The sequence below is a fragment of the Erigeron canadensis genome, chromosome 1 (assembly GCF_010389155.1).
Source record: "Erigeron canadensis isolate Cc75 chromosome 1, C_canadensis_v1, whole genome shotgun sequence".
Taxonomy (NCBI): Eukaryota; Viridiplantae; Streptophyta; class Magnoliopsida; order Asterales; family Asteraceae; genus Erigeron; species Erigeron canadensis.
Genome location: NC_057761.1, coordinates 42,749,724 through 42,767,697, shown reverse-complemented (window position 1 = coordinate 42,767,697; position 17,974 = coordinate 42,749,724). Strand labels below are relative to the sequence as shown.

The 17,974-nt window shown below is 32.9% G+C and overlaps 3 protein-coding genes across 4 annotated transcripts; 2 read left to right on the top strand and 1 right to left on the bottom strand.

Annotated features, from left to right (window-relative positions):
* Window positions 1-260: 260 nt before the first annotated feature.
* LOC122610358 (probable hexosyltransferase MUCI70) lies at window positions 261-5,992 on the bottom strand. 2 transcript variants are annotated; one of them, XM_043783353.1, is made up of 9 exons: window positions 5,709-5,989; window positions 5,189-5,436; window positions 4,213-4,359; window positions 3,226-3,584; window positions 2,390-2,601; window positions 1,623-1,879; window positions 1,344-1,522; window positions 1,103-1,205; window positions 261-684 (listed from the first exon to the last, which is right to left on the bottom strand). In XM_043783353.1, the coding sequence occupies exons 2-8, from the start codon at window positions 5,382-5,384 to the stop codon at window positions 1,152-1,154; spliced, it is 1,404 nt and encodes a 467-aa protein (XP_043639288.1). In that variant the 5' UTR covers window positions 5,385-5,436; window positions 5,709-5,989; the 3' UTR covers window positions 261-684; window positions 1,103-1,151. The 2 variants fall into 2 exon arrangements, with proteins under 2 accessions (XP_043639288.1, XP_043639290.1); XM_043783355.1 differs by lacking the exons at window positions 261-684; window positions 1,103-1,205 and having other exon boundaries at window positions 1,435-1,522; window positions 1,610-1,879; window positions 5,709-5,992.
* A 2,130-nt stretch (window positions 5,993-8,122) lies between these two features.
* On the top strand, window positions 8,123-12,660 carry LOC122611000 (protein HGH1 homolog). Its single transcript, XM_043783955.1, has 9 exons — window positions 8,123-8,310; window positions 8,486-8,608; window positions 8,813-9,010; window positions 9,097-9,175; window positions 9,612-9,757; window positions 10,311-10,424; window positions 10,607-10,738; window positions 10,858-10,971; window positions 12,265-12,660. Exons 1-9 carry the CDS (start codon window positions 8,257-8,259, stop codon window positions 12,301-12,303), a joined length of 999 nt encoding a protein of 332 aa, XP_043639890.1. The 5' UTR covers window positions 8,123-8,256; the 3' UTR covers window positions 12,304-12,660.
* A 1,599-nt stretch (window positions 12,661-14,259) lies between these two features.
* On the top strand, window positions 14,260-17,629 carry LOC122585799 (origin of replication complex subunit 6). The gene is made up of 11 exons (XM_043757923.1): window positions 14,260-14,444; window positions 14,539-14,585; window positions 15,099-15,203; window positions 15,310-15,390; window positions 15,616-15,727; window positions 15,818-15,880; window positions 15,951-16,038; window positions 16,152-16,222; window positions 16,644-16,740; window positions 17,165-17,234; window positions 17,558-17,629. The coding sequence occupies exons 1-11, from the start codon at window positions 14,325-14,327 to the stop codon at window positions 17,559-17,561; spliced, it is 858 nt and encodes a 285-aa protein (XP_043613858.1). The 5' UTR covers window positions 14,260-14,324; the 3' UTR covers window positions 17,562-17,629.
* The last annotated feature ends 345 nt before the right edge of the window (window positions 17,630-17,974 follow it).

Genomic DNA, 17,974 nt, shown 5'->3' with positions numbered 1-17,974 from the left:
AATTGACAGAAAAATATGATTAACACCTCTATGTACATTATTGTTTGGATTTAGATCACATTAATTCAAAGTTTCGAAATCAGGGTCGAGTCCATCCAGTGTTCAACTTATTCACTGTTTTACACCAAAATCACACCTCTATGGCTCTATATGTTGCTATACATCATTGATATGCCAAAATCAACAGACGGACTCACTCTAAAACACTATAAAATCACACACCTAAGCCAAAACTACTATTTTTACTTTGAGATTAGAACAGCACTCAAGAACTAAATAATATATCAACGAATCTGAATTACATTGTATTCTCAATAAAAACACTGTCTAATCATACAACATTCTACAATTACAAAATTTCTGATAATATTCTTTCACCGTCTGTACTTCCATCTTCAGCTTGCGCTTCATAATGGTCCTCAACTACTTCACAACAAAACCTAAGTGACTATGGCATGAATCCTATATCTTATGCGGGTTTGCATTTACTATGGTCGCTAGATCTAAAGCACAAAATAAAGCCTAAACTGGGGTCTCCATTTACTAAGGTATCTTCTGGAGAAAAATGATCCATATATCACCAGTTCCGTCTGTGCATTGGGCATACAAGAAATGCTTGAAAATTTGAAGCCTTAAACCAAGTCTTTCATAATTTGTTAGGTACATAGAACCAGCCGACTTGAACTGCATCATAGTAAAGAAATTACTTCAGTTATCAAATGCAACGTATGGTAATAAAGGTGGCAATTTTGACCCAGTTACTTATAAATGGGTTGATTTGGGCAATGTTTTATATCTAGCAGGTGACACAAACAAATAAAAAGAATTAGCTTAGAAGACGAAACCTCAAAAGGGTCATAGTAAGCAACCCACCTGTAATCTTGATGCATAAAACCACCTAAATATTTTATTTGAGAGAGAGAGTACTAAAATAATACTGCATCACTTTTTGAAGTCATAAAAGGTCTTTGGGGTCGATTGTCAAATCAAATTTGTCTGTTTTGAGCCATTAACCGACCCGCCCACTATGCCACCTCTACCAAGTCTATCATGTAAAATGGTGAGTAGGGGGTGGGGAGGGAGAAGAAAGAAGATAACAAACCATGGTGCGTTGCAGAGCACAAAGCAAGAAACACCAATAAAAGTGGCCATCATTCAGGGTTTCTATGATGAAATAGCTTTGTAACAGCTCTGCGCTCACAATCCTACAGATATTATCAGATTTATAAATCAGCGAACTCAATAACAAGATTTACATATGTTTCAAGATATAACTTAAAAATGAAATGATGGTTATGACTCTCTACAGTTTCCAGGAGCTTATATGTGTAGTGCTAAATCACCTTAAACATATGTAGCATCAGCGGTTTATCCAGGTTCGTTCTCTTCAACTTCAAGAAAGTATATCCAAAGCTCAATTGATCACGTGAAGTAAAACGATCAACTTCATTGAACCAAAGGCATGAAAATAAATTTGACATAGGCGTATGTGCTCTGACAATAAAGGAACCTTCAGGTACATCTGCAACGACAGATACAGAAAAACAAAGAAAATTAGATTGTTAAATCCAACCTTGGAACGCAATATCCAAAATGGCAAATAAAATACCAGTGGTACGCACAACTTGGAAGTGGTTTATTAGGATCTGAAGAATCAAACTTAGGGAGACCGTCAGCTTGGTAAAACAGAAATTGTTCATCGATTGCTGTGTGATTGTATTTATTTAAACGTTTATTTTGTTGTACTTCATCCCAGACACAGTGACGAGTATAATGGTTGGAAATGGCATATTCTGATCTCTTTCGCCAAAGAAAGTATTCAATGAGCCTCATTGGGTCAGCATTTAGCCTCAACTTGCTATCAAGCCAAATGGAATACCTGATAGCAACAATCGATCAGTGAGATTTAAACTGTGTGGAATTCACCAGTACGAGAAAGTAGAGGTGCTATTACGATCCATTTACTTATGAATGGGTCCATTTGACTTGTGTTTTATCCAAAACGAATCAAATGAAACAAACTACATTTAAGGAAAAAGAGAGAACGGTCACATGATCTAAGCGGGTCAAACGTGTTAAGAGTAATCTAAAGTCTCTTTTTAAAACATATACCAAAATCGCTTTAGTCAGTTTAAGATGATTATCAACATAACCTATAGGCTTTGTTGCTTGATTTATTAATCACTTATTTATTCTTTATTAAAATGAATAAACACAATGTTTACATTACAGCGCATTTCGACCTACAGAGAAAATGACCCTTTTCGACCAGGGCCTGCCGGCCTGGTTTGACCCTGTTACCCTAAAACACCCATCTTGCCACCTATATAACTAGAAGTCAGAAGAAGAATCCAAGGTATACTGAGGTAAGTTCATAATAAAGGATCACCTAGCTGCTGGGAAGAGGCGATGTGACAAAAACTTTGGCACTTTTCCAGTTTTCCGCATGTCCTCATATGGTAGGTTGCTTACAACAACTATCCTCCATAACCCAATAAACCCTCTCTCATCAGGAATACTTCCCTCCTTTGATAGCTTAACAAGTGTTTCCTTGTCTACAAACATTATGAAACAAACGTTCTTCTTTGAGTATTGGCTAATCTGCAAAATTACATAACAATGCTTTGACAGTAATTCTAAACCATTAAGTTACTTTATAAATTGACTTTAAGCAGGGATGGCATAAAGGGCAGGTTGGGTAACATGTCAAATTAAGTACATCCAAAAGTGGGTAACTTTTAGTGTTAGTCACGATGGGTGGTTGCTTGCAGAACACTCCCAGTCTTATTGCTGATATTTTTACAAAAAAAATATGTTAAATGTGGTTACAAATCTATATTATTACAACAATAATCTACACCTTTATATAAAGCAATTAGAAGGTCTTGTGCATTTGAATATTCAGATGACTTGCAAACTATTTGACTAGCCCGACCCATTTGAATAGCTTCCATTATAGTTAAATCTTTTAGCTTAATCTATTGACCCGTAAAAAGTAATTGTGTCCATATCGATGGATCTGTATTCAAAAGGGTACAAACAGCAACCTCTAACTCTAAGTCAATTACATCATTAAGGATAATTTTGATGAACTTGAGACGGACTCGGGACAGAAATCCAAATTAGAATCACCATCATTACTTTATTTAGAGCTAGTACGAGATAATATTTAATAAATTATCTATCTACTGAACACATCGAGTTTAAAAGAGCAACTTTATTTACCAATTTGCTAGTTGGCCTGCGCAAAAAGTCTGAGCTTCCAAATATACAGGATGATACAACAACAGTACAAGTATTCATATACAATTTGTCTTCCTTGTCCAAATCAAACCCAGTGCTTGTAGACCCTTCCAATCCTTCTACAAAGCCACAGTGAATTGTTTGATTAACCGCATGGAAGGATTGTTCTCTTTCTTCAAGGGTCTGATGCCCTCCAAATCTGGGAATGATTGGATTTTCATGGGAAAGTATGTCCTCCTTCTCAACATAGTTTGTTGAAAAGTTTATAAAATTCGAAAAAGATGAGGGCGGAAGGAGTCCATCCTCCGAGTCCCTTAATTCAACCTTGCAAGGGTAAAAACCTAAAGCATGAAATATAAAGGACCTTAATAAGAATTTATCGATACTATCGACTGGACAAGTACAGAAAATCTTAAACTTCTAAGTACTATGATATTTAGAATTAGAGAACAATATATGTTGATGAGACAGCCAGATTTAACAAAAGAAATAAAGGCGGACAACCAGTAGTTGCATCTTGTAAATGCAAAAAGACCCAGATTCACATTAGAAGTGCATCCTAGTATCCTACCCTACAAATGCAATAACCAATATGTCCAAGATGAATCACAATCCATAAGCCCGAAATATAATATTGCAGTTGATACTATGTGGAAAGTCACTTGCAACATGTGCTGCAAAATATTTGTAAGACTTAAGAAATTGAATTACTCTGACAGTCTGACCTTTGATCATTTTGTTGTTATAGTAAAAGTGACTAAAATACATGTTCCCATAACTCTAATTGGACCATTCACCGGTTAAATTAATTCTAATCAAAGATTTGAAAGAAAAAGAAAAATCATGCTATATCACCACATTAATAGTATAATGACGTATTGAGGTTTATAGTATAGTCCTGTATTTATCAAATGGAACTGATATAAAGTGTTACTGTAAAAGTAAAGTATACAGCAATAGAACTCTTACGTGCCCTATGAGGCTTTTTTTTTGTATCTGATTCTACTGGCACATCATGTACAATTGGTACTTCATGTATATTTGGCACTTCATGTATATTTGACACATCATGTACAATTGGAACTGATGAAATGCTGCTATGAGGCTCTTCTACACCTGCAAAGATAGTACAAAATTGTAAGAACATTATATGCAATCTACCGATCTATGAACAAAACGTCAACAAACCTCGTGCTAATCTGATAAGAAAATAGCACGCATGTGATAGATTTTAATATAGTTCACTCATAACAAAACAGTGAAATTTTAGATATACAACAGAACAACACCAACTACAAAGAGATTTTCAACTTCTAAATTCTAAAAGGGTCTAAAAAAGTTTCAGCTCATGTAATTCCTTACAGGTCAAATCCCTTCACTCATGCAGCTAATAATGCCTACCTTATATCAAAAGTTCCACGATGTCCTAGCCCAACAGCCAAAACCATGGGCATAATGAATTCTGACAAATGTCAAGAATCACATCCCAATTCTCTGATATTATTACCAGCTACAACACAACACCCATTTCATATTTAAAAAAAAAAAAAGAAGGTAAATTCACCATCAAATTCATTCAACTGTTGAAAAAAGCAATCTTGATTAAAATAAGCATAATTAAATAGGTGGCTGCACCATTTGATGTGTCACTAACATTAAGGTTGGAGGGTGTGAGAAAGAAACCACACCGCAGTCCAGCACACCGAGGTACCAGTGTCTTTTTAGATATCAATGTGGTCTGTGTGAACACACAGGGTAAAAAGTTCGGTGTCATTTTCAAGGTGGCAACTTTCTATTATTGATGTGGTCGGTCACATTGTCCACCCTAAAGTCCTAAACAACAGGCCTAAATAAGAACTGTCATTAACTAACTAACAAGCAATGATATGAAACTTCACACTAATAAATTAACGAAAAGGTTAACAAAAACGACAACGAAATTTACCATGAATAAACATCTTAAATCCGAAAACAGCGATACAGATTGAGAAAAGAGCAGCAAATGAGAATAACCAAAACCATAATCGCCACGGTCCAGAACGCCTGGTACGCCGAACAGCTCGTAATCCATGATCACTAGTATGATCAACAACTTTATTCGAATCTGAACCAAGCAGCCCTCCCCTTCTTTCAGGTAACATTTCAATTTTTCCTAAATATAACCTTCTGCTGCATATATGTATTCATCTATATCTATACATAAAATAAATCAGCATTATTCTTCACATTCATAAGATCTATAATGTACATATTATTACAACAATTTCTCTTACTATACATATATACATACACATACAATGATGATAATAATAATAACAACACTATACTAACTTCATTTCAATAATGATATTAATATGTAACTTAATTACGTTATTTACATATTCATTAATTAATTCTTTAAATTGTTAAGATCTATGGAAATAATATATATTCGAAAAAAATATATAACTGATGATGTATATTACCTGTTTCCGTACAGGAAAATGGTGTGTATGGATCTTGGTTAGAGCCCTTAATTTTGATTTTGTGTGTGACTTAACTTTATATTTATTCTGGGAATATTTGTTTATTCAAGAGAGAAAAAAATTTGACGCGGAGTGGCAAAAGGAAGGTGGACAATTGTCGGTCGTGTTTGATGTATTTTATTTATCCGACGAATACCAAAAGAAGATGTAATGAAAGTCGCTTTTCTAAAGAAATCAAAATACAGTCGATCTATCATCTATGTACTTTTAGAAAGTAAAAATAATTTATGGACATGTTTGAAAAAATTAACGAGAAATATGTATTTGGTTAGAAATTAAAACAGAATTTGGGTTGATACTTGATAGAGGTAAAAAAAATAAATAACCTCATAGATCTAAAACAAATAAATATCATTGCTTAAATATTATTGTCTAGTAACAAAAATGAAATTCGGTGAATTTATACATAATCTTAATTATTATTTTGTTTTTTTCTCCCTGTTACATTACATTTTTCCCATAAAAGAAATTCAAAATATCACGCAATGTCGTTTTTTGTGAAAACTGGATCTTAACAAAGTTCTGTTATGTGCTCTCATTTTTCTAAAAGAGACGTCAATTTCTCCATAAAAGCAACATGAAGAGATAACTCATTAACAAAACTAATTTTTCGGCAAAATAAATGGGAATCAAATTTCGAATAATTGCATTTCATGTGTTGCCATTTCTCGACCAACCTCCCCCCCTTTTTTAACAATAATTTTTACTTCATGCTCCTTTATCAAACACATTATATATGATCTTAATCTCTCATGATGTCTACCTTACTCTTTCTTTTTTTTTCTTTTTTTCTATTTTTTATTATTATAGACTCGGGTTAACTAACTAGATGTGTATCATTGCAATGCACGAAAACTAAATGTGTTTCAAGTTGTGTAGCAAGGACGCATTAGTCAAAAGTTTGAGGTGATGCCAATCGACGCTTATTAAACTTGCCTCAATAATATAGATGATGATTTGGTAATCAATGATGGGGCTTGGAGAGCTATACATATTTGACGAGCATGTATTATTTTTTGATAAATTGTTAACTCACGTAATGACATAACTGTTTGTTGACAAAGTATAGATGAATGTTGGAGCATTGGTATGCATGGTTCTAAAGTTCTATCATGACTTCATAAATTCCAAACTTCAATATGCATTTATAAATATAGAAAATCATACTAAATACTCATACAACCAACAAATATATATTTTATATCTTATGTATTATTTTTCAATAATTTATTAATTAAGTTTACTATCACATGTCACTATCTTTTCACTCCTAGTCACCTAAAAACATCGTGAGCATTGAGCAACAGAACGTTTAGCTCTCCTTATTAAGAAATTCTCAAAATGAAAAAAAGATAGAGACAAACGAGTGGTTGTTAGGTGGTCCCTTTACTAGTTTCCATGCCAAATAAAAGAAAATCATATTTATATAGAGAAGTAAATATATGATTGTTAGATAATATGTTTTTTAATAAGTTTTTTATTGAAAAAGAAAAGTGAATAAAGTGAAAGTAACAAATATGTATAAAAGAAAAGAAATATTACTTTAGCTGAGAAAAATCATGTATGACATAAATAACTTTTAAAATTTAAAAGGTTAAATATTATGATTGTTTAATAAACAATTTGATGGAAGAACAATATAAGAAATTTGGTTTAGTTTGGATGCATCACTTTTCGATGAAATTAGCTTGAAAATCATATGGGGGCATTTTTGTAATATATCAATTATTTATATGATATGTATGTGAGTGTATGCGGATAATGGATTTCAATATTTGAACACATATATCCTAAAATTCGGATATCTGAAGTTCGAATATCCAAAATTTTCAGACATTCGAAATTAGATATCTGAACCACCTGAAATATCCAAACTTTTAGAAAATAATATAGATTTCTGGATATTTTCGGATATTGTATATAGATTTTTCGGATAGTTTTGGATATTTCCAGATAATTTTGTATAGTTTCGGATATTTTTGAATATAAAAACTAAAATACTGAATTTCATTTTTTTTAAATAAGATTTTCAGATATTTCAGATCCGATAAAATCAAATCGGATTTTCGAATAACAGATTCGGATATAGATAGTTTTGAACACTTAATGCATCCATGAACTTTGCCGTCAATTTTCACTTCAAAAAAAGGGAAAAGTGAGTATGAGGTTATCACACACCTAAGTTGAGTAAAAATCCTCTCATATATTAATATTAATGAATAAATGATGACCCCTAATTTTTATAAAATGAAAAATCAAGATGTAAGAAGTTTTTCACCCAATTAAATCTCCCAAAATAAAAATATTAAATGTTGGTATGTTTTCAAACTACTTCAACTAATTCTGAGCAACTGGATGTCAAACCTGAACCGCTGAGTCAAACAGCCAAAATCCTAAACGCCTAAACCCCTACGCACATCTGGGTTTGAATTGCTGCTGCTGCCGCTGTACGAAACGCAAGTCAGCTAATCACAACAAAAAGATAAAGATGGCGAATGAAATGGAAGAACTAATCGGTTTCCTCTCAACTCCTTCTCCACAAGTACCAACTAATTTCTATTCCTCTTCTAATTTTATCTATTCTTACTTTCACTAAAACCCTAATTTACTGAATCCAATCATATATTCTTTATTCTTGTTGCTGTTACAACTTAATTAACCTTCACTTTCTATTTTTTAATCATTAAATGATCTATATATGTAAAAATTTTTATCAGGTGAAGAAGGCAGCTGTAGATATCGTTTGCGGGTTAACCGGCTCCGAGGACGGCTTACAATCGCTTTCTAGCTACTCAGAAACATTGCTTCCGTCTTTGTCTCGTCTGTTAGCCGAAACGAAGGTGCTAATGTTCATTTTATGTTGTTTTGCTTTATATTTATGTTTGCTAGTTTTAATATTTGGTATGCATGCCATAAGCTCAAAAAGTTTGACCCTTGATATTAAAGTTTTGATCTTTCTTCTTTTCGTTTTAGAGCCCGCGTAAATTGTTAGGTTTTCGGTTACTATTTTGTATTATGGTTAAATGTCGGTAATTGTGGTTTAGGAGGTCAGTGAACCAGCAGCAGAAGCTTTAGTGAATCTGTCCCAAAACTCTGATTTGGCAGCGAAGATGCTTCAAATGGATATAATTAAAGTACCGATGAACATGTTATACAAACAAGGTTGCGAAATTACAGGACCGCTGGTCATGCTCCTTCTTAATCTTACACAACTGGATGCTGGTGTTGAATCATTGCTTCAGGTTCTTCCGGTTCATCCCGTTTCACTTTAACTGCCCTTTATAGATGAAACGTTTGAATAGTTGTCTATGTTTCATATGTTCATTAGGTGGGAGACAATAAGGTGCAGGGGACATATGTCATGAAACTTGTGAGATCATTCTGTACTTCTTCCAATGAGAACAAAGGTCCATCATTTATTATTTATATTTTATTATTTCATATTTTCATCGTGTTTGTTTGGAAACTATCGGTTTGGTCCGTGCTCTTCTATGTATTTTTGACACCCAATGGTTATTTAGCTGTCAACAATGATTATGAGTTGATCTTGCAAACTATCAAAAGGCTTAAATTTAATATGAATAAGTGGTTCGCTATTTCTAATATCGTATAATAAATTCCATAATGCTCCATGTTTCATAAACATTGTCTATGATTTAAGTACCCCACGGTAGATTAATAATAAAAAACCCTATATGGTTAATGCATAAATAACGATACAAATGTGAGTATTGTATAGCTTGAGAAGTCTTTGTCCATGAACATATTCATTATAGCTTCTAACGTTGTCGCAGTAGACAACATTATTGATTACTTCAATTTTGTTTGGTTGCATTTGAGCAGATGATCCATTTGGATATGTTGGTTCCATACTTGTAAATGTTTCAAAAAACAAAGCAGGGAGATTACTGATCTTAGATCCTAAACGTGGGCTATTGAAACAAATCGTTAGGCAATTTGACTCCACAAGCTTACTACGGAAGAAAGGGGTATGTTCAATAATATTTCAGAAGATGTTTTAATGTAATATTACTGAGACAATTAGACTGGAGTTTTTTCCCATTATGTGATAGAACAAAACGTATGCTTATATATCTGATTAAAGAAAAATTGAACTACTATATCTCCTAAATCAACTATAATTAATTAAAGAAAAACCCCTAAATTGAACAGAGAGTCAATAATTTCCGAATAATATTTATTTTTCTTGACCACTGACTCCGGCACTTTTCCTATAGCCCAGAAATAGGTGTCCTGGTCCAAATGTTTTCAGATAACATGAAACAAAATACGGAGTAACTTATACCCAAATGTCACTAATCTACAAATTTAAAAGCAATCTTTGTACCAAGGATGATCTTCAATTTCCGAGTTAATGCTTGAATAGTATATTAGTTTGGGATATGAAGAAGTAAAAGTTGCATTAACAGAAAAGATCTTTCATGCTCCTATATATATTTCTGTAATTATACTTATATAATCTTGAAAACTTGAAATGATGCTTGTATTGAACCTTTTATTTTCTAACATTTGTCTACATAGGTAGCTGGCACTATTCGGAACTGCTGTTTTGAAGCTGACAATCAACTACAGAATTTGCTTTTGATATCGGAGTTCCTTTGGCCAGCTCTACTTCTACCTGTTGCTGGAAACAAGGTGACATCTCATATGTTCAATCTTATATTTTATAATGCGACACTCATTGAACTTGCCTTTTCAAACAAACAATAAGGTTCTTACTTTCTAATGCATGCCTGGAAGAAAAAAACTTATATATCCTGTATAAGCTTTAACTATAGTTCTCAACCTTTTGTGTTTCTGTGTTACATATGCATTAGGTGTACAATGACCAGGATATTTCCAAAATGCCTCTTGAATTAGGAAGTGCACTCTCAATTGAGCGTGAACCAGTTAATGACCCTGAAATCCGCGTCCAAGCATTAGAGGCTATTTACTTGATTGTTCTGCAGGTTATATTAACCACAAACACTCTCTGTTAACTGGGGAAACTTTTGTAATGCATGGGCTGGTATATCTGGTGGGACTTTGTTGGGACTTACATCTCTTTTAATTGCTCATGACGTTCCAGGGCGCAGGTCGAAGGGCATTTTGGTCGGTAAATGGACCACGGATACTCCAAATCGGGTATGAGGAGGAAGAAGATCCAAAAGTAATGGCCGCATATGAGCAAATTGGATCCCTGGTACTCGTCTCACATCCTCTCTATTATAATAAATGGCTAACAGTTAATGAAATGTTAAAGATCTTACTCTATCTTTTGCTTATGTGGACAAGAACTATGTCATTTCTTAAAATATCGTAATTCATCATGTGTGTCACATTTTATAGGATATGGAAGCATGACCTTTCGTCTTCATAATGAACCGCTTTCTAGATCTATTGGGTTCGGTATCATTAACAACAGTTTAAGTTAAACTTGTACCTACCAAATAACATAAAATGATACAAGTCTTCCATTCTTACCAAGTATAATAATCCACCCCAAAAATTCTTTGCAAATATTATATACTGTCACCCACAAAATATGTAAACAACAACGAGTAAGCTGGTGCTTAAAGCGGAAGATTTATAGCCGATGTATATAACTAATGATTATGATGTATAGCCAATGTGATAGCCAATATTCATAGTTGTTGAATATAGCCGATATATGGATTTATTTATATTTATATAATCATGGATTCACTGGATTATATGTCAATATTACAGCTGATGTATAGTTGTATAGATATATATTTCTAAGCCTCGATTGTAGCTGATGTATAGATTTATATCTCTAAGCCTCGATTATAGCCGAGATGTGGATTCATACAATCATACTTAACTGATGTATGGATACATAATGTGATAGCTGTGATCTAGAATGTATGGAATAACTCTAATAATATTGTTTCATTTTTCAACCCATTTACTCAGAAATGGGTTGATCCAGGTTATATTAGATGTCACCCCAAATGGGGCAAATGAGTAGAAGTGCCCTAAATACACTTTACCTCTTAAATCACCTTATTCACAAGAATTAGATAAGGCATTCGAATAATAGGGTTTTGTTATCATATTTAGTATAGTTATTTATAAAGTTCAAAAAAATATGGACAATACTTTAAGGATCAACAAAATATGACCTGATATAAAATTACTTGTTTAGCCGGCCGACCTGTTTTCACATCTCTATGACTATATAAGGGACCCTTATAACTCATGCAGTCTGCATTTTTTATCTTGTTAATCATTTGTAGAGATGCCAAAAAACTTCATTCGGATGATTTCCATCTAATTTTACTCTCTGTTAGTTATATATCAACTTTTGAACGTCAATTTCTTCTATTATTATTCTACAATTATTATTAGTACTTGTTATATCTTGATGTGATTGTTGAATTTCTTCAAAAACTATCAATTCTAGAATTGACAATGTGTGTCCAGGTGATTGCAAGTATACATATTAAGATTAATTGGGTCTGTGATTTTGCAGCTAGTCGAAGGCAACAGTACCGAGGAAGGATCTACATAATCGACTTCATTGCATGCACCCAAATCCCGTGTGTTCATTAAAATGGCTTTTGAAAGCTTTTTGTGATTGCAGCAACATTAAATACTCTATGAAGTTGCTGCCGTCCAAGCGAATTAAGATTTATCGGCACTAGAGACAACCCCTAGAATGAAACGTAACAATTCGGTTAATCTCATGAGATTTGTGGTTCTCATCACTCGTAAATGATATACACATATATTGTACTATTATTTTCTATACCAGATTACCGCTCTACTAGGTTCTTCTACTTTGTTAAATATGAAGTTCGTGTTTGGACACAGTATTGATGACTAAGTTGGCTCTTTTTTGAACCTAAATTTTAAAATTACGTAGTCATATTGTGCTGTTATGTTTTTAAGCTTATTACCGCAAGCACCCATAGCTATTGTAATTTGGCCAAGAAAAAACTGCATTTTATATGCATGCAACACATTTAGTCAGAATTTTGGTGTATTTAGCATGTGTGGTTTCTTTTGTATTGTGTTGTTGGAAGGACGCAAAATAAGTTATGCATACCATCTCAAATTGCATAAAAATAATGTAGGTATGATCATTTATCAACTAGTTTTAAGTCTTCATTATATTTTTAATATTTGCTATACTTGCATGAATGTAGAACCGTATGATAGCTTTGGTTAAACAAAGATGAAATCAAGTAATTGTTATTTTCTCTTTCAATTTATCTACAAATCCTTTCAACTGAGAAATTGTGAGAATGCTTAGCAACTTTATCAGTAGAGACATGCTTCTTTTTTTCCTCAAATATGAGAAAGAGTAGTTTGTTGGTCCTCGAATATGTATCACCGCTTTTGTTTTTCAAGTTTCAACATATTCCACTGGTGTTTTCAAATATGAATTATGTTACTTTTAATATAAATGTATTGTGTTTTAAGTTATATAAAAGGTGCAGTCCAAATAGTAAGTGTATAGAGAAAAACAGAAAGGGAAAGAACAAACAAGTGAGAAGAGGTAAAGTTGACATGTCATGAAAAAGTGTAGGTGAAGAATATGAATAATTAAGGATTGCTTAATAAGCATAACGGTAAACATGTAACATCATAATTCATAAATGACAAATTAATCATTTAGTCAACGAAACATTAGCAATAAACATCTATAACACAACGACAGACCAAAATCCTAATTTAACTAACGACGAAGTCAAAGAGAACGAGAAAAGATATAGAATGTGTTACATCATCAAATTAAGTTAGCGTATAATTTTTCTTAATTAAATACATGTATGTTTAATATGATAATAACAATCAAAGTTTGTTTTGATTATACACTAGTTATTTTATTTTTTTTGAAAACTAAATGATGTATATCATTACTCAAGGACAGAGCTACAATGGGGGCATCATGGTCAGCTGTTACTACTCTAATTTTATTACAATGTAATTTTTAAAAATTTAAATGGTATTTTTTTTCTTAAAAAATAAGAAAAATAAATAAAAAATACATATAAATGTTACCTTCATTGTCATAAGATTATTCTTTGAAAATCACTTAATCGAAACATTAATTTTGAGATAATCTTTTCATTGGAATAATAAAAAAATTGAGTTATTTTGATTTTTAATAGAAGAAGATTAAATAAAAAACTTTCTTTGTTTACGTATGTAAATGTTTAGTACATTTTTAGATACGACTTTTATAAGTAAATTGCCCCCTCATATATTTTAAGTAGTGCGAAATAGAGGAATAAACAAAAAACAAACAAAAATATACGTTTAAATACCAATGGAAATTAGTAAAAGAAAAAAGAAAAGGAAAACATACAAATGGCGTGTGCTCTGGTTTCGTTATCATTTCAGAAAGGCGCCAAAACGAAACTTAGAAACACACCACAATTCAATATTCCCGCCATGATTTCTCTCTTCATATCTCCCTCATCATATACATCACTCACTCACTCCCAATCCAAAATCAACATTTTTCATCCAAACTCACACAAATCATCATTTTATTTATATCTACATACATTACTTTAAGAAGAAATGGATTTGCCTGAAATCGCAAAGAAATTAGGGTTAACCGAATCAAAACAAATTGTTCGTAAAGCCGCCGAGCTCCGTCGTATGTCTGATCTTCAATTTGATTCTTCCAGTGCCGGAATTGTATGTATATATATCTGTATTTATATATAATTTTTGTATAGTTGATTGTTGGATTATACTTAGGTCTAATTTTTTTTGTGTTATGTAATTTTAGGGAGAGATCTGTAAAGCTGTTATCTGCCTTGAGATTGCTGCTAATATGTAAGTGTTAATTTTGTTTAAAAATTGTGTTCATTGTGTTTTTAGTTTGTTAATAATTTTAATTTAAAAATATAGATTTGTTCATAGTGTGACCTGATTGTGTTTCTGATTGTGATTGATATGAATTTTGTTCCAAAATTTATACAGTATATAATTATAACTCATGTGTAGTATTGCATATATAATGTGAATCTGGCTTTATTAGATAATCGTCCAACCCTGACCGGAAGCCTATTAACCCGGGCACGACCATTTGATCTGTTTAATAGTAGGGCCACATAGTTTGGTTTCGGGTCAAATGGGTTGATTTTGGACAACCTGTTTAAAGATGTGTTTCTTCTAGACTTATAAAAAGGCAGTAATTTTTATATAAAACTTTTGGGATTGAGGGTCGTGACGTCTAAAGATGGTTCAAGTTGTGTCAAGTATTGTGAGCTTTACTTGTATATATCGTTACATTACATATATTATATAACTTTGCTTAATGTGATTATTAATTGTCAATGAATGTAGGAAGCAAGTTTTATTTGATCGGCAGACTGCGATTAGGTTGAGTGGAATGTCTGAGAAGGCATACATTCGATCTTTTAATGTGATGCAGAATGGAATAGGTTTAAAGTATGTACATCTTTTTGCTGTACTTCTATTTATTCTTAGTGCATATAGATTTGAAAATGATTTTTATTGGATTATGTATTGAAGTGTAACTTGCCATGGATTTTAGGAATAAGATTGACATCAGAGAACTTGCGATTCAATTTGGATGCGTTAGGCTTATTCCCATTGTTCAGAAAGGATTATCTCTGTAAGTTATTTTCTCTCTATGTTTTGTGATCTTTGTCTAGTAACACATTGTAAACAACCATGTTATGATTTTTGTGCAATAACACAATGGTCAGTTGTGGACTAGTACTTGAATTGTCTGCTAAGCTGGACAATTCTGACGTCCAAAGTTGGATATAATTTCATGTTTGATGTTTTAGTTTATTTTTTTTGATTGTTCGTAGATTAATTGGTAAGTCAATTACAGATACAGGGAGCGGTTTATTGCATCATTACCTGCTTCCCGTCGAGCTAGTGCTGACTGTTCAAGGCCTGTTTTTACCGCCACAGGATTTTACTTGTGTGCCAAAAAGCACAAGGTATACCCAACCTTTTTTTTGAGCATGTAATAGTGTATGGTTTGATTTTTTCAGTTCGTTTCTCTGACACTAGTTTGGCTACTATCACAGCTCAAGGTTGATAAGACTAAGTTGATTGAACTTTCGGGCACATCTCTAGATGAATTTTCAAGTGTAAGGAGCGATTCTAGTTAAGAAATACATAGATATTTGTATACAATCTTACATTGGTGAATCATTGCAGGTAGCTACCTCCATGAAAGACCTTTGTCATGATGTTTTTGGAGTGTCAGAGGAAAAGAAAGATCCAAAGTCTGTGAAAGTGAACAGAGGTAAATTTATAATCTTTTTACTTGTTGCCATTTTCATGTTACACACAAGCTCTGTCAGTAGTAACAAGCAATTTATTTTGTCCAGTATTTACGATCTCTGCCTTATTTTGCAGACTTGCTGGATGTTTTACCTGAGAAAAGGCAAGCTGAAGATGGTGGTTATTCATCTGATGAAGGCAGAGATGTATAACTTTTGTTGCCATTATTTCTTGTTTCTGTAATCTGAATGCAGTGTCTTCTAGTCCCATGCATCCCTTCATAGATAGTTCATCCGTGATCAGATATGTTTCAAAACATAATGAATTAAACAGGAATACGCATGAATTGTTTTTCTCTATGGTCCTTAAGATACATTTGTAGGATTTATAGTCTAAATGCAAGCATGTAGCTCTGACTACACCTAGAACGACATCCAGTTTCATTGGTGTTAATTTTGTGGTTAATGATTTTCATTTTCATTTTCAATAACATGACTGAAAATTCAACATTTTTTCATGCTCGTTCATTTCATTATTGTCTGTATGCTACATAAATTGCTCTTAGTGCACTTATACGTCATGTTAATAAATGTTTGAAACTCATACTCTTTTTCTGATGGATTTCAGCTTTCAGCCTACAAGAAGCGTAAGCGTCAGGAGAATCGCAAATACGAGGAATGGAAAGCAACTGTAGTAGAATCCAATAAGCAAATCCAGGAAAAAGGTAAATATGACTGTCCCCTTTTGGTCTGTTACAGAAGTGGCTAACTGGCAAGTCCAACCTAAGTTAAATCAGATGATTTCGGTCTACAGGGTAATTCAAGAAAATTGGGTAAATGTAAAATTCGACAAAACAAGGCAAAAGTAACCAAAAGTGTAATTCTACATACCCTGTACAGACTTTTAAGTTTAATAATATGATTATTATCGTATTTCAAGCACTAATTGTTTGTGAAATCTACAACGTGGACAAAAAGTGTTGCCGATCAACTTGCCCTGACCCAAGTTTAAATCAATCACTTTGATCTGGACCTGCATTTACTTGTTACCCAACCAACCTATTTTACCATCTACTTTGTTCATACATCTTACAAAAAACATTTCTGGCACTTTTTCCTGAAGCTCAATCTATCATTTTTCTCTTGTAGTGGCTGTAAAAAGAACCAAGCAAGCACAACTTAATTTTTTCAAGAGAGTTCCAGGAACCGAAGTTGGAGTGTAAGCTTTTGCTAATGTTGCTTCCATCTATCTCAGGAACACCTTTTTTGTGGGTTAATGAAGCTATTTAATATGTGCATTTGTCACACAATGCATGGATTGTGATTAAAACTTTGTGTAGATGCATTCAACATCTTGATGCACATCATGCAAATTTTTGTTAGCCTTAACATTGCTTTTTGTACCCCAAATGGCATTGTCTTGGCTTCTGGAAGTACATCTAAGAAATTTACTGTGTAACATTAATCATCTTGGTAGTACATATTTTAAGGATGCAAATTTTTGATATGGCTGGCTATTTGACTTGGGACTTCTATTGCTAGGTAATTAGAATTGATAGACCTTAGAGATAAGGATCGGCTAGAAAGCTGGCATTGCTAAACTTGTTTGAAGATGGTCACACAACTATAGGAGTCTGGACTAGAGCCTTGATTATATATTTTTGTTATGCTAATTTATTGAGAATCAACTCTAGGCTTGTTGGATATGTACTGTGTTTTATCAACTGCCTAGTTACATTGAAAACAAGAAAACTTATGTAGTTTTGCAGGCTATCAATGCCATTGCTTTTTGTCATACTAATTTAGTTCATTGGGAATGAATGCTAAGCTAGTTTCATTTGTATCTAGTTTTACTAACTATATTTAGTTTTGTATACAAGAAACTCCTGTATCGTTTGGTTGTCCAGTAGTAACAATATCAAAACCATTGCATCATGTTATGCTAAACAATTGAGAATC

Coding starts and splice junctions, on each gene's coding strand:
- LOC122610358 (XM_043783353.1), bottom strand. CDS start 5,384: ATGTTACCTGAAAGAAGGGGAGGGCTGCTTGGTTCAGATTCGAATAAA. Junction 4,360..5,188: donor ATTTAAGATGTTTATTCATG/GTAAATTTCGTT, acceptor CTATCTTTGCAG/GTGTAGAAGAGCCTCATAGC. Junction 1,523..1,622: donor TAATAAACCACTTCCAAGTT/GTGCGTACCACT, acceptor CTGTCGTTGCAG/ATGTACCTGAAGGTTCCTTT.
- LOC122611000 (XM_043783955.1), top strand. CDS start 8,257: ATGGCGAATGAAATGGAAGAACTAATCGGTTTCCTCTCAACTCCTTCT. Junction 9,758..10,310: donor GCTTACTACGGAAGAAAGGG/GTATGTTCAATA, acceptor TTGTCTACATAG/GTAGCTGGCACTATTCGGAA. Junction 10,425..10,606: donor TACCTGTTGCTGGAAACAAG/GTGACATCTCAT, acceptor CATATGCATTAG/GTGTACAATGACCAGGATAT.
- LOC122585799 (XM_043757923.1), top strand. CDS start 14,325: ATGGATTTGCCTGAAATCGCAAAGAAATTAGGGTTAACCGAATCAAAA. Junction 14,445..14,538: donor ATTCTTCCAGTGCCGGAATT/GTATGTATATAT, acceptor ATGTAATTTTAG/GGAGAGATCTGTAAAGCTGT. Junction 14,586..15,098: donor CTTGAGATTGCTGCTAATAT/GTAAGTGTTAAT, acceptor CAATGAATGTAG/GAAGCAAGTTTTATTTGATC.